At 40.2% G+C, this 13920-nt stretch overlaps 1 protein-coding gene and 1 pseudogene across 3 annotated transcripts; both read right to left on the reverse strand.

Annotated features, from left to right (window-relative positions):
- Positions 1 to 405: 405 nt before the first annotated feature.
- Positions 406 to 4172, reverse strand: LOC106541347 (vomeronasal type-2 receptor 26). Of its 2 annotated transcripts, none has more exons than XM_014056755.2 (3): positions 3861 to 4172; positions 1742 to 1868; positions 406 to 1519 (listed from the first exon to the last, which is right to left on the reverse strand). In XM_014056755.2, the coding sequence occupies exons 1-3, from the start codon at positions 3936 to 3938 to the stop codon at positions 618 to 620; spliced, it is 1107 nt and encodes a 368-aa protein (XP_013912230.2). In that variant the 5' UTR covers positions 3939 to 4172; the 3' UTR covers positions 406 to 617. The 2 variants fall into 2 exon arrangements, with proteins under 2 accessions (XP_013912230.2, XP_087570234.1); XM_087714108.1 differs by lacking the exon at positions 3861 to 4172 and adding an exon at positions 2808 to 2893 and having other exon boundaries at positions 407 to 1519.
- Positions 4173 to 5330: 1158 nt separating this feature from the next.
- On the reverse strand, positions 5331 to 7730 carry LOC148046379 (vomeronasal type-2 receptor 26-like; annotated as a pseudogene). Its single transcript, XR_015696502.1, has 2 exons — positions 7434 to 7730; positions 5331 to 6341 (listed from the first exon to the last, which is right to left on the reverse strand). The product of XR_015696502.1 is annotated as a vomeronasal type-2 receptor 26-like (transcript).
- Positions 7731 to 13920: the final 6190 nt, after the last annotated feature.

Genomic DNA, 13920 nt, shown 5'->3' on the forward strand with positions numbered 1-13920 from the left:
TCTGGGGACTTCAGGGAAGCTCCTGAAGCCCCCAGAGGGTCTCTGGGGAAAGGATCTTTTCACCCTCCCCAGGCTCCTATAATCCTCTGGAGCCTGGGGATGGAAAAAATGGCTTTTAAAAAGGCTGAATTTAGCTGGCCAGCACACACATGCACGCTGGCCAGCTGACAGGGCAATGCCTCATGTCCCCTGACAAATGGCTCCACATGCCACCTGTAACACACGTGCCATAGGTTTGCCATCCCGGGTCTAGAGTTTAGGCTCTTTAAGGAAAATGTCTGGTGAAATAATAAAGCAATAATCAAATGTTGCAGACATGGAATGTAGTGGTATATCCATTTCAACATTAAAAGAGGAACAATTGAATAGTGTGCTTTCAATGACGTTTAATCACCAGCAGAGGCATTTACTCATTTATTTGCTTTTTAAAGACGAAGATAGAAGTTGTGAGTGAGCGTTCAAAGTCCTGTACTTTATAAAATGTACCACACATATGAAGCACACAGTAAAGGCATAAAAGTTTTTATTTCATAGTTGTAGCTGCCACATTGAATTCTTCAGATTTCCCCTTCGGATGATTCAGGAAAATGCTGTCTGATGCTATGTGCATATAGAAATTAAACCATTCTCTTGGACAAATGTTCTTTTGTGTTTAGATGTGGCTTCAGGAGAATAATGTAGCACTTGGGGAGAAAGATGCAACCCAGTAGACCTGCAGTAGAGGCCAAGATGGAGAAGATCTCCACAGCCACCATATATTTCCCTTTGGTGCTAAGATAAGCTGGGATGAAGGACACCCAAACGCTGCAAAACACAAGCATACTGAAGGTGATCAGTTTGGCTTCATTAAAGGTATCTGGCAATTTCCTGGCAAAAAAAGCCACGGTGAAACTGACACTGGCCAGAAGTCCCAAATAGCTCAGCACGATATAAAACATGAAATCAGCACCTTCGTTACATTGCACAATGATCTTATCCATCTGGGATTGCATGTCAAACTCAGGGAAGGGAGGAAATGTGGTCCACCACACTACACATATATCAACTTGAATGAAGGAGCGGATGACAATGATGGATCCTGCCAGTCTTCTTCCTAACCACTTCCTCATCTGGTTTCCTGGCTTAGAGGCCATGAAGGCCAGAACCACCATGATGGTTTTGGCCAAGATGCAGGAGACAGAAATGGAGAAAACTGTGCCAAATATTGTTTGCCTGAGAAAGCAAGTCACCTCCCCTGGCCAGCCAATAAATAGCAGTGAGCAGAGAAAACAAAGGAGGAGAGAGGAAAGAAGGATGCATGTGATGTTCCTGTTGTTGGCTTTGACAATGGGGGTGTCCCAGTGCAGAATGAAAGTCACTGCCACTAAAATGAGAATTCCTGAAAAGAAAAGAGTCAAGGAAGTCAGTGTAACTCCCAAGGATTCACTGTAGGATAAATAACTGAAAGTTTTGGGAAGACACTGCTCTCTTCTTGCATTTGCATACTGATCTTCTGGGCACCTCTCACATTGGTCTGCATCTGAAATACATGGAGAAGGTTTTTATCATTTCCAACCATTTGGAACATTTTGCAAATTTTATTTAGAGAAATCATTTCTGTTGAAAATATTCACATACCCCATTCCACTTACATAGTAGTGCTAATCCTTAGCAATAAACTATTCCAGCATACCTCCTGGTCCCACCCAGGGTAGAATAGCAAAATCTATTCCCCCACCGTATAATTTTTTTTTTTACTTGCCAATTTGGATAGAAATTCTTCCTTCGGAGCATTTGGTGCAAGTGTAGCAACAAATTTGTGCCCCTTCTTGAACGACTTTCATGAATCCCTGGTGGCAGCTCTCAACACATCTGGAATGAGGAGGTACCTAGGAAAAAAATGAAATTTTTGTGGAATTTAATAATAGTTTTTGGAAATACATAACCTTATTTGTAGTGTATTAGTTTACGAAGTTCAGGGAGTGAGAAATCTTTTTTTGAGCTCAAGAAATCTGAATATAGACATGTTTGTCTGAAATGTTTGAAGTTTAATGCAAACCCTTATGGGATGCATCATACATTTTCCTCAAACCATGTCCAGGCTCATCGTTTTTACAAGATTCTTGAATGTGTTTTCGGAATAACAATTGGCTGTGAGATTACTACTATTATTCATGTTCAGCGCTTTTATTGATTTTTCAATAACCTGTTAAGAATTACTGAAATGATTCAGGAAGAATGGCATAATGAATCTTATTTTATACATTTCATTAATTTTATAATCCAGGAATTAATGAAATTTAAATGTTATGACAATTATAAGATCTCTCTTATTTTACTGATATTTTATTCCCTTTACAGTATGAATTTTTGTTTTACATTGTTCTTTTACATATTCATGCCCAAATATTGCATTCTTATGTCATATAAATTCCAAAACTACATTAAACAAATATCTTCTGATAAATATCTTCCAAAAGAAAAATGCAAATATTCCCCAAATCCTAAGATTCCAGGACGTAATCAATACTCTTCACTGGGTTAAAAACTTGGCTATGCAATAGAATTAGATAAATGGCAGAAGCTATGGGATAAAAATGTTTGACTATGTCAACTGCATATAAAGAAAAATTGTATAAAATGTTTTATAGATGGCATTTTGCACTGGCAATATTGGCTAAAATGTATAAAGATAGATCTTCCAAATGCTGGAAATGTAATCAACCATTGGGTTCATACTAGGAGCCGAGGTGGCACAGTGGTTAGGGTGCAGTACTGCAGGCCACTTTAGCTGACTGTGATCTGCAGTTCAGCAGTTCAAATCTCACCGGCTCAAGGTCGACTCAGCCTTCCATCCTTCTGAGGTGGGTGAAATGAGGACCCGGACTATGGGGGCAAGTTGCTGACTCAATTTGCTAAAAAAAATTGTAAACCGCTTAGAGATGGCTGAAAGCCCTATGAAGCAGTATATAAGTTAAATAAATAAATAAATAAATAAATAAATAAATAAATAAATAAATGAATGAATGAATGAATGAATGAATGAATGAATGAATGAATGAATGAATGAATGAATAAATAAATAAATAAATAAATAAATAAATAAATAAATATCATATGTGCTAGACATGCCCAAAAGCTAAAAAATATTGGATGAAAATACACCCTTGGCTGGAAAAAATGATAAAGCAGCATATAAAATTGAAACTAGAGATATTTTTGTTGGGCATTCTACCAGAAAAAATATGATAAAAGGACTGTATATCTGGTTTTGCATTCACTAATTGCAGACAGATTTGTGTGTTGTTTTTTTTAAATTTGAGAATGTTTTTAATAAATAATGTGACAAAATTACTTTTATGATTACTGATTTCTTGGTAAGAAAAATTATGCCAGAATTGTATTTGCCCAACAATGGAAAAACAATGAAACTCTGTCAGATGGGAATGTAATTAAGAAAATACTAGAATACACAGAAATGGACAGATTAATGCTTATGGTTAAGGACAAAGAAGAAACTGAATATTTTGTGGAATGTATTTTATCCATGGTTGGACAATAAAAACAGAAGATAGAAATGAGGAGATATTAAAAAAGGAAAAGTTAATGTGGAGAGAATTTATTTGCTGATGAAGATGTTAGGTATTATTGCTATAATATTAATATATATTTATATTATTATTATTGTGATGAATATAATAACAAATATGTGGATACCCAAAATCATTCACTCTGACAGAAATGGAAAGTGATATAAATAAAACAAATAAAACAGTAAAAAAAAAATACTCTTCACTTGTGGATTTTCTAATCAAGAAACAAAAATGTTTTCCTCCAAAAGGTGCAATTCTGCCATATTAAAATATACACAAATGTCCCACCTTCTCAAATTTGTGATGCCAATGAATGGCATCTTCCTTAATGATGAACTTTTTCCCATCAGGGGCTCTGGCGTCCATTCTTCCAATTTGGACTCTTTGGAAGGAATTATTATGGAATGTTACCAGGTTCTGGATATCGTATCCGGGGTCAAAGTTTCCCTTGTCATCAAAAAAAATTTCATCACCTGCACTGTTATTAAAATGGATGTGTCTAAGAAAGTGAGGAAGCTGGATTGAGGGAGGAATATAAACAAGATTAGATCAGAAACTAAAAGATGAGTTAATACTGTATTCCCTTAGTGAAGTGGAGATCCTTGATCTCCAGCATGGTGGATTCCTGCCAGTTCTAACCTCTTCTATAGAAGAGGTTCCACAAATCTACCATGCTGTTTAGAACCGGTTCCAGCTCCCTCCCCTCTTGTCCGCACCACGCTTGCTCTGCCCGCCGCTCACTGATTGGCTGGCTCACCAATTGCCGCCCCCCCCTCTAAGAGTCCTATCTAAACCTTAAAGTCTTAAAGCTGTCAAGTTTGAACACACCTGGGTTTTTTTTCCCTAAAGTGTTAGGGAAGCAAGGGTCTTGTAACTTGACAGCTTTAAGACTTGCACACTTCAATGCCAGAGTTCCTGAGCCAACATGACTGGAGGAGGAATTCTGCGAGTTGAAGTCCACAAGTCTTAAAGCAGTCAAGTTTGAACATCCTTGGGTTTTTTTTTCTAAAGGGTTGGGGTGCAAGGGCTTTAAGACTTGCATGCTTCAAATGCCAGCGTTTCGGAGCCAACATTTTGGTTGCTAAGCAAGAGCATTGTTAAGTGAGTTTCACCACATTTTACAAGTTGGCCATGCCCAGTCACATGACTGCCAAGCCACTTTCACTCGGTCACATGGCTGGCAAGCCACTCCCACAAAGCAGGCCACACCTACAGAAGAGGTTCTAAAAAAATTTGAAACCCACTACTGGTATATACCCACCATTTTCAAGTAGAATTTCAGGGATTGCTTTAAAGTCCTAAACTTCATTGATAGAGAAGCAACAGAATTATGGAATACATTTAGAGAAGTTGTTAACCCTCCTTAAGTCTTTAGACTGGAAACTTGATAGAGAGGGAATTGTCTCTATCTGCCTGTTCTCTAGGCAGCATCTCTTGGCTCTATCTTCCCACATACTTTTAGAGTTATGTTGGCAAAGAGTGTACCATTGTGTAGACCGGAACATCTTTAAGAGCCAAGGTGGCGCAGTGGTTAAATGCAGCACTGCAGGCTACTGCTAGATCAGCAGGTCAGCGGTTCAAATCTCACCGGCTCAGGGTTGACTCAGCCTTCCATCCTTCCGAGGTGGGTAAAATGAGGACCCAGATTGTTGGGGGCAATATGCTGACTCTCTGTAAACCGCTTAGAGAGGCCTGAAAGGCCTATGAAGCGGTATATAAGTCTACTGCTATTGCTATATATTGCTATTGCTATTTAAACAAGTCATCATGGAGAGAAATTGTTCTTGGTGATTCCTAAGAGTCAGCATTGACCTGATAGCAAATGATTGGTCGATCAATTGACCAATTGCAAAGGCTTCATATTGCTGCTTCCACCTGATCTTCTTCGGTCCTTAAACAGGGTTAAGAGAGAGAAGAGAAATAGCCTACCTGCCATGGCTGGACATCCCAGAGAGTTTCTCTATTCCAGTTTCTCAGAAAAGCTGAATTTCCTCTTGTGGAATACATGGCATGCAGGGCATGTGCTGCAGAATGCACCCCATTGTAGATATTGTAGCTCTCTCCAGACATGCTCATTTCAAACAAAGAGCCATGGAGTTTCCCCAATTCTTCTTTCCCGGTGCAGTGTCTTCTTCCTTTGTTATAGGGAGGTATGGCGCAATGAAATGCAGTTGCCTAGAACCAATCAAGAATAGGAAAGGTATCAAAATAAGGGTTCATTTTTTCAAAAAACTCCTGAAATCTTGGGACCGTGTTTGTGTGCAGTGAGAAAAATAAGGAACCATTCATGAATTGTGCAGGAAATCTGTTCTGCGCCAAGTAAACAGCAGTGATATCGAACTGAGAAGTTATAACCCACACTCTGCGATCTATTGGCCAATTCATTGATTCAGTCACTCGTAGAATCATCTGTAAACTGACCATGGATTGCACATCTCCAGAAAGAAGGAACATATTCGTTGTAGACAATAAAATAGCAAACGCTATGTCTTGTAGTCGGTCAAAAAATTCTTCACCTAATTTGAGAGTTTTGATGACTGGGATCAATTCCCTCAAAGCAATGCAAACATCATTCTTCAAGAGCTTTGGTTGGAGATTTCGAAGAAAAGCTTCCCCACTTTCATCGTCTGATATTAAAAAACCAATCCAGTTCCATCCAAAATGCTTCAGTAAATGAACATATTGTACATGTTCATTGGGAACCAGGCTGAAGTAGGACGGGAACTGCATTTTATCACTCAGGGCTGGGTCCAATGAGCCATAACTGAGCTGTTTGGAAGAAACATGCATGAAAATTTAAATTGAGAATCCTTTTCTGAAGAACATGGATCTTTTCCATCTTCGGCAGAATTTTGAATGCTACTATAAGATTATGATTGAGATTTTGAAGTTTGTAACAAAATTTTTTAAAAAATGTGAAAAAAAGATTATGATTAAATTAGAAAAATCCCAAAAATTTCCATCAAGCTTTAAATGGAAGAACCAGATCACAACCTTCCTAAGAGGAGCACTTCAAAATGTATGTTTCTCTTCAGAACAAGGAAAAGTTTTAGACCTTAGTTTCCATCATTCCTGTTCACCTGACTCCTCAATTAACTGAAGATAATTGAGATTTAGCAACAAATGTCCGTCATCCTTCACAACTTCAAATATCTATCTATCTATCTATCTATCTATCTATCTATCTATCTATCTATCTATCTATCTATCTATCTATCAATCAATCAATCATCTGTCTATCTATTGAAATTTATTTCCTACCATTTCATATCTAGTGACTCTGGGTAGCTTGGACATTAGCGTTATGTAATAATTGGGGAGAAATAGCTCTTCCTTAGGTGAAAGAGTTAAGGTCAGGTGTCTTATCAAACAAGTCCAAATATGGTACCTTATATACTGAATGACTACTCCAGAGAAGAACAAGATGCAAAAAATAATATTTAATATTTTTAACATAATTCCATCACCCATCTACTGTATATCCAATATGGTGCTTTCTAAACATTTTTTTAATAAATGGCCATTTTGTTTGTATTACTAATTCATTTATCATTTCTTCATTATACTTTCTCATTCTGTCATCATTTCTTCTACGCAACCTGGTATCTTAAAAATATTTTGACTTGACACACAATTTATTCCTTCATCAACCCTAGGGAAGTTTCCTGAGCTTAGAATCCAAAATGTCTAAGGGTTTCTATCCTCTGCTTTATGTAGATTTTTGTATTTTTCCCCCTGAAGTTGATTTCATTTTTTTTAAATTAAAACATTAAAATAACTGTTCAAGATAGCACAAGAAGTTTAGTTTAATTCACTGAGACTGATCATTTCACAAGCTGTCCTGTGGAAAAGTTCTCCTACCTGTGGAATTTTGTAGATGTTCAAAATGTGAGCTATGTGGATAGAGCTGTGAGATGTGAGGCCACCAATGACATCCCAGAGCTTGCTTTTCATCCTTCTGACACAATTGTAGTTCAAGGCATTCCCTTGCTTTAAAAAAAGAAATTTTAGAATGTTCCGAATGGCAAAATTTATTACAAAACTATGCTCAAAAATCTCCACTTCTAGAGTAGTGTTGGGTAACAGCTTAATGTTCTTGTTGATCTCATGAATGGCAAAATACAGGGAAAGAATATGTTGGTAGTCTTTGCTGATCATTCTGAAATCGGAATGCATAAATGCACATCATTATGCCAGAAAAAGAAGCAAACCAAGTATAAATAATGTATGCAATTTCAGCAATTTGCAGCGGTATTTAGATTTTTACTTAAAGAAACTTTGTCCTTTTCACATGATGCTCACAATATCAAATAACAACAGAGGAGAACCATGCATATCCACCCTTTGAAAATGAGCAAGAATTCTTCTGCCTGAATGGACAGTCATTTAATCTCGTTCCTTTTCCATCACAAGAATGTACCAACAACACACTTTGTCACTTGCTAACTTCTATCCTTTAGATTCTTAATATATATGAAAAACCAAGATAAATCAGTTTTACTCTTTGTTAGAACACATAGAAGCAAAATAACACATTTGCTGTTAATCATGTAGTTAATATCAATTTCATAAAAAGGTAGCAACTTTTCAAATCATTTGGAATGGAATATTTAGAAATTAAAAGACACTTGCCCCTGGGGAGGAAAGCTATGGCAAATCTGGCCAACATACTAAAATGCAGAGACATCATCCTGACAACAAAAGTGTGTATAGTCAAGGTTATGGTTTTGTCCCAGTTGCAATGTATGTCTGTGAAATTTGGACCATAAGGAAGGCTGAGCGCCAAAGAATTGAGGCCTTTGAACTCTGGTGCTGGAGAAGACTCCTGCGAGTCCCTTGGACTGCAAGGTAATCAAACCGGTCAGTCCTAGAGGAGATCAGCCCTTTAGAAGGGTTGCTCTTTAGAAGGCCAGATCCTGAAGATGAAACTCAAATACTTTGGCCCCCAAATGAGAAGGAAGGACTCACTGGAGAAGAGCCTCATGCTGGGAAAGATTGAGGGCAAAAGAAGAAGGGGACGACAAAGAATGAGGTGGCTGGATGGAGTCACTGAAGCAGTAAGCGTGTACTTAAATGGATTCCAGAGGCTGGTAGAGGACAGGAAGGCTTGGAGGAACATTGTCCATGGGGTCGCAATGGATTGGACATGACTTTGCAACTAACAACAATAATTATGAGCAGATCCCATACTTGTATATTATGATGAATAGCTAAACATCACTTTTCTGAAAGCCTTAAAATGGATAAAACCACTCAATGCTACAGCCTCTGAACCAGAATTTTTTGCTTCTTTCTTTGATTTTATCCAATTTCTTTAAACATATCATGCATTAATACAAAGAAGAAAGATGTACTTACACTCCTCTTTTGGATGTGTTTGGCTTATTTATGAAATTTACTAAACTTAAATCGCTAAAAACGATTGAAATAAATGCCCCAAGTATCACATCATCTTTATTGCCACGTTGTTCTTCTGGATCTTTAGAGGGCTGGCGGCAAATGGATTTGAAACTCTCACTGATATTTTTAAAAAGGAAGAAGAAAAAAGGATTGAACTGCCAACATTTTTGATCTATTGCCCCATCTTGGCAAATACATAACTGACATAAAAATAGCTGTGATCAATGCAAGCAGCATTTATTAACAAGACCTAAGAGGAAATCTCTGTGCAAAAGCATGAAGATGGTTAAAAGAAAAAGGAGGAATTATTACAATTTCCACGGACTGTGCCTGGCTTGTTACAACTAACCTTTGTATCAAATGGGAAATATCAGGTGTCTTTGCAAAGTGTAGCTGTCTAATTTCTGCCTAGTAATCTTTCTACAAGTTTGATAGCTCCAAAGATTAGAAAATGCAACATAGTGATTTTCTTAATTATAGGGCAAAATAATAACTTTCCCTCAAGTCCATTAGTCCCTGGAGATCTAAGAAATTTTTGTTTTTGCAAAATCTGAACATGGCCAGAATTCAGAATTTATAATTCACAGGATTTTAGTTTTTTAAAAAGAGATAATAAAAACTGGGCACTTACTAGTAACCTGCACTTCAAATAGGCACAAAACTGAGATTCTAAGACCGATGTGAATAATTTAGTATTCCAATTTAAATTACAAAGTTCCCACTGATGCTCAAAGCTCCACTGATGCAATTGTTAGCAAACGTAGAAGACAGTCATATTTTTTAAAAAATGGACGAGACAGGTTTTTTTGTACAAATGCTATGATGCAGTGGTGGGATTCAAAAATTTTTACTACAGTTTCTGTGGGCATGGCTTGGTGGGCGTGGTGTGGTGGCCGTGGTTGGGCTTGGTAGGCATGGCTTGGTGGCAGGGGAAGGATACTGCGAAATCCCCATTCACTCTCCACTCCAGGGAAAGAATACTGCGAAATCCCTATTCCCTCCCCACTCCAGGGGAAGAATACTGCAAAATCCCCATTCCCTCCCCACTCCAGGGGAAGAATACTGCAAAATGCCCATTCCCTCCCCACTCCAGGAGAAGATTACTGCGAAATCCCCATTCCCTCCCCACTCCAGGGGAAGAATACTGCAAAATGCCCATTCACTTCCCACTCCAGGGGAAGGATACTACAAAATCCCCATTCACTCTCCACTCCAGGGGAAGAATACTGAGAAATCCCTATTCCCTCCCCACTCCAGGGGAAGAATACTGCGAAATCCCCATTCCCTCCCCACTCCAGGGGAAGAATACTGCAAAATGCCCATTCCCTCCCCACTCCAGGAGAAGATTACTGTGAAATCCCCATTCCCTCCCCACTCCAGGGGAAGAATACTGCAAAATGCCCATTCACTTCCCACTCCAGGGGAAGGATACTACAAAATCCCCATTCACTCTCCACTCCAGGGGAAGAATACTGAGAAATCCCTATTCCCTCCCCACTCCAGGGGAAGAATACTGCGAAATCCCCATTCCCTCCCCACTCCAGGAGATGGATACTGTAAAATCCCCATTCCCTCCCCACTCCAGGGGAAGGATACTACAAAATCCCCATTCACTCTCCACTCCAGGGGAAGAATACTGAGAAATCCCTATTCCCTCCCCACTCCAGGGGAAGAATACTGCAAAATCCCCATTCCCTCCCCACTCCAGGGGAAGGATACTGCAAAATCCCCATTCACTCTCCACTCCAGGGGAAGAATACTGCGAAATCCCTATTCCCTCCCCACTCCAGGGGAAGAATACTGCGAAATCCCCATTCCCTCCTTACTCCAGGGAAGGTTACTGCATAATCTTCATTTCCTCCCAATCAACTGGAACTCTGATGCAGAAAATAGGTGGGGGCAGGGCCAGCCAGAGGTAGTATTTACCAGTTGTCTGAACTACTCAAAATTTCCGCTACCGGTTCTCCAGAACTGGTCAGAACCTGCTGAATACCACTTCTGCTATGATGGTGGCATGAAGCTGCTGGATGAGATCATCCGCCACCATGTGACAAAATATTAACATGACGATGGTACTCAGCTGTACACTCTGTCCAGGTCACAAGAGGTCACAATTCTGCTCTGTTCTGCATCAATCAAGCCATATTTAAGTATTTATTCGAGTCTCTGCCCGTGTGAGTTAAGCGATGCTGCAACCATTCTTTCTCGATGTCTGAGTCTAGATGGGGAGCAGCAAATTAAAACTGAACACTGGCAAGCCAGAGTGACTTTGGCAGTGGTGAGTTCCTACTGGTTCGGACTGATTCAGCTGAACCGGTTGTAGCTTCGCAGCCTGGGTCACTGGAATTGGTGGCAACCCAGGCCTGCCACACTCCCTAACTGGTTTTCCCAGCAGCACCATAGGCGCCGCCATCTTGTTTTTTGCTTCTGTGCAGAGAAATGTTTGTTGTAATGCGCATGTGCATGCAGTGCACATCAAGCGCCCACATGCATCCCTCAGCGAACTGGCAGTAGTCTCTGCCAGAACCCACCCCTGGACTTTGGGTCTGGGCTTCTTGGTCCCCAGAGAAATACCACCTTTGATCATGGTTGGAATTGCACTGCCCGAGACAAACCATGTGTGTAATCTGGAGGTTATCTTGGATTTGCAGTTTCTGCTCAGAAAGGAAGTGGCAGTCATGACCAGGAGAGAGCCTTTGAACAACTGTGTGTTGTGCACCATTTATGTCTGTCCATTCATGGACCAATGGGTCCTTGTCACAGTTACCCATGCCTTGGTTAACTCTGGTTTGGACTGCTACAATGCATTTTACATGGGACTATCCTTGAAGAGCATCTGGAAGCTTCAGTTGTCTGAAAATACGACAGCCCATATGGTTGCAAGAAAGTCCAAATTTATATGCTACCAACTAGCTTCTAGATATAATTGAAGGTGCTGGTTATCACCTTCAAACCTCCACGTGTTAATGGTCCACAATGGGCCATTAAGGCCTGAGTCTGTCTGTTCTACATAACGAAAGTGGAATTAGCCCTCTACCCATCTCACCACATGGCACCTGGGAAGATTACATCAGCCAGCAATGCTTAAACAAGCTTGAGTCTTGGGATAGCCTACAAAGGTAGCTAAGAGCACTCCACCTCTGGGAGTCTGACAACCAATCAGAATACATTCCTAACACTGGGACAGGAAGTTCTAAGGTGCGGCCCAGAAGAGGGTATAAAACTCAGCATCTCGCCTCTTTTTCTTCTTCACCCAACATCTTGAAGCGTGTGATCCCTCTTTTCACCCAGGAGTTCCAAGGCATGTGATCCTGTCCACCATTAAACCATCTTTTCAAACAGCCTCCATGTTTCCAGGGTATTTTTCCTCACTTGCAACTGAGCCCAGATCGACATTTCTTCCAACAATTTGGCTTCCTAGTACCTAACTCTTCCCATGTATGAATATAACCATGTATAATTGGATTGCTTATTAGTAATCTGTTCTGACCCCCCCACCTCCGGCCTGTGAGTAACGTAGACACAGGCTTGGCTATTTGCCACTCTTTAATCACAGGAATTACAACTCCATTAGCTGAAAGCCCAGACAATACTCTCATGCAAGAAGGGTTGGCAGCAACCCAAACCAAACAGAACGGAAATACAAAACAGACCAGAGAAGAGTTCCTCAAGACTATTACAAACGGTTGTGTCCTGCAAAAGGACCCCTCTGAATTTCTCACTTATATACTCTCTTGGGAGGGGCCAAGCCACAACCACCTGGGCTTGATTATCTCTTATCAGTCTGCCTCCAGAGCTGCTGCTTCCGTTTCTCTGCCCTTCTTAAACCTGCGTCAGGGACAAACTGGCTTTGATCTTCCCCACTGCTCCATGCCTCAGTCGCCTCCTGGTGGCCAACCAGCCTCTCTGGTCCCTGCTCTGAGTCTGAACCCTGCCCAGGGTCCTCCACATCTTCCATAGGAGACTCATAGGGTTCCTCGCTATCCGAGTCCATCAGCAGCTCAAACGGATTCTGCTGGGCCACAACAGTAATCTATAACTATCACTAAGTGTTGTATCTTATGATTCTTGATGAATGTAGTTTATTTTCCTTATGTACACTGAGAGCATATGCACCAAAGACAAATTCCTTGTGTGTCCAATCACATTTGACCAATAAAGAATTCTGTTCTATTCTATTCTGTAACTTGGAGCCAAGTTATTTAATGAACCAGGTCTCCCCAATTACATCTACCTAGCCTATCAGAGCAGGAAGGCAGGGCATGTTACCGGAGGTATCAAAGAAGTACATATGCTGCAGTGGTGAAATTCATTTTTTTTTTACTACTGGTTTTGGGCATAGCTTGATGGGCATGGCGGGGGAAGGATACTGAAAAATCCCCATTTCCTTCCCGCTCCAGAGGAAGGATTCTGCAAAATCCCCGTTCACTCCTTACTCCTGGGCGAAAGATACTGCAAAATCTCCATTCCCACCCTACTCTGGGGCCAGCCAGAGGTGGTATTTTCCTGCTCTCCAAACTATACAAATTTTCCACTACCGGTTCTCCAGAACCTGTTGAATTTCACCCCTGATATGCTGGCACCTAGGAAAAGGGCCTTTTATGGGGTGGCTCATTTGCTTTTGAACATCATTACCCCGGAGATAAGATTCACCTCCACCTTGTGGCTTTCCTGCAAAGACATGGTTTTGTCAGTTGGCCTTCATTCAGAGGCTGATCAAGTGGCTTGTTTGAATATTTTGTCACTAATTGGAACTTTTAACTGTAGATTTTAAAGTTGCACACCACCCATGGTATGTGAGTGGGATGGCTACATAAAATTGCTTAATAAATAAATAAATGGTGAAAGATTAGATTCAGTAATTGTCAGATTGATATTATTACAATTATTATTAAACTAAACTGTTAAGGAATGTTGCTATTATAACCGCTGAATGATCTTATATCAA

Source organism: Thamnophis sirtalis, unplaced genomic scaffold, assembly GCF_051295495.1.
Source record: "Thamnophis sirtalis isolate CommonGarterSnake01/CBP01778 unplaced genomic scaffold, rThaSir2_p1.2 scaffold_4, whole genome shotgun sequence".
Classification (NCBI taxonomy): Eukaryota; Metazoa; Chordata; class Lepidosauria; order Squamata; family Natricidae; genus Thamnophis; species Thamnophis sirtalis.

What these genes read in the sequence shown, in the direction of transcription:
- LOC106541347 (XM_014056755.2), bottom strand. Translation starts at nt 3,938, where the DNA reads ATGGACGCCAGAGCCCCTGATGGGAAAAAGTTCATCATTAAGGAAGAT. An exon ending in GGCATCACAAATTTGAGAAG is followed by an intron (nt 1,869 to 3,860) that starts GTGGGACATTTG and finishes TTTTTTTCCTAG; the next exon opens with GTACCTCCTCATTCCAGATG. An exon ending in AAGAATTTCTATCCAAATTG is followed by an intron (nt 1,520 to 1,741) that starts GCAAGTAAAAAA and finishes CATGTATTTCAG; the next exon opens with ATGCAGACCAATGTGAGAGG.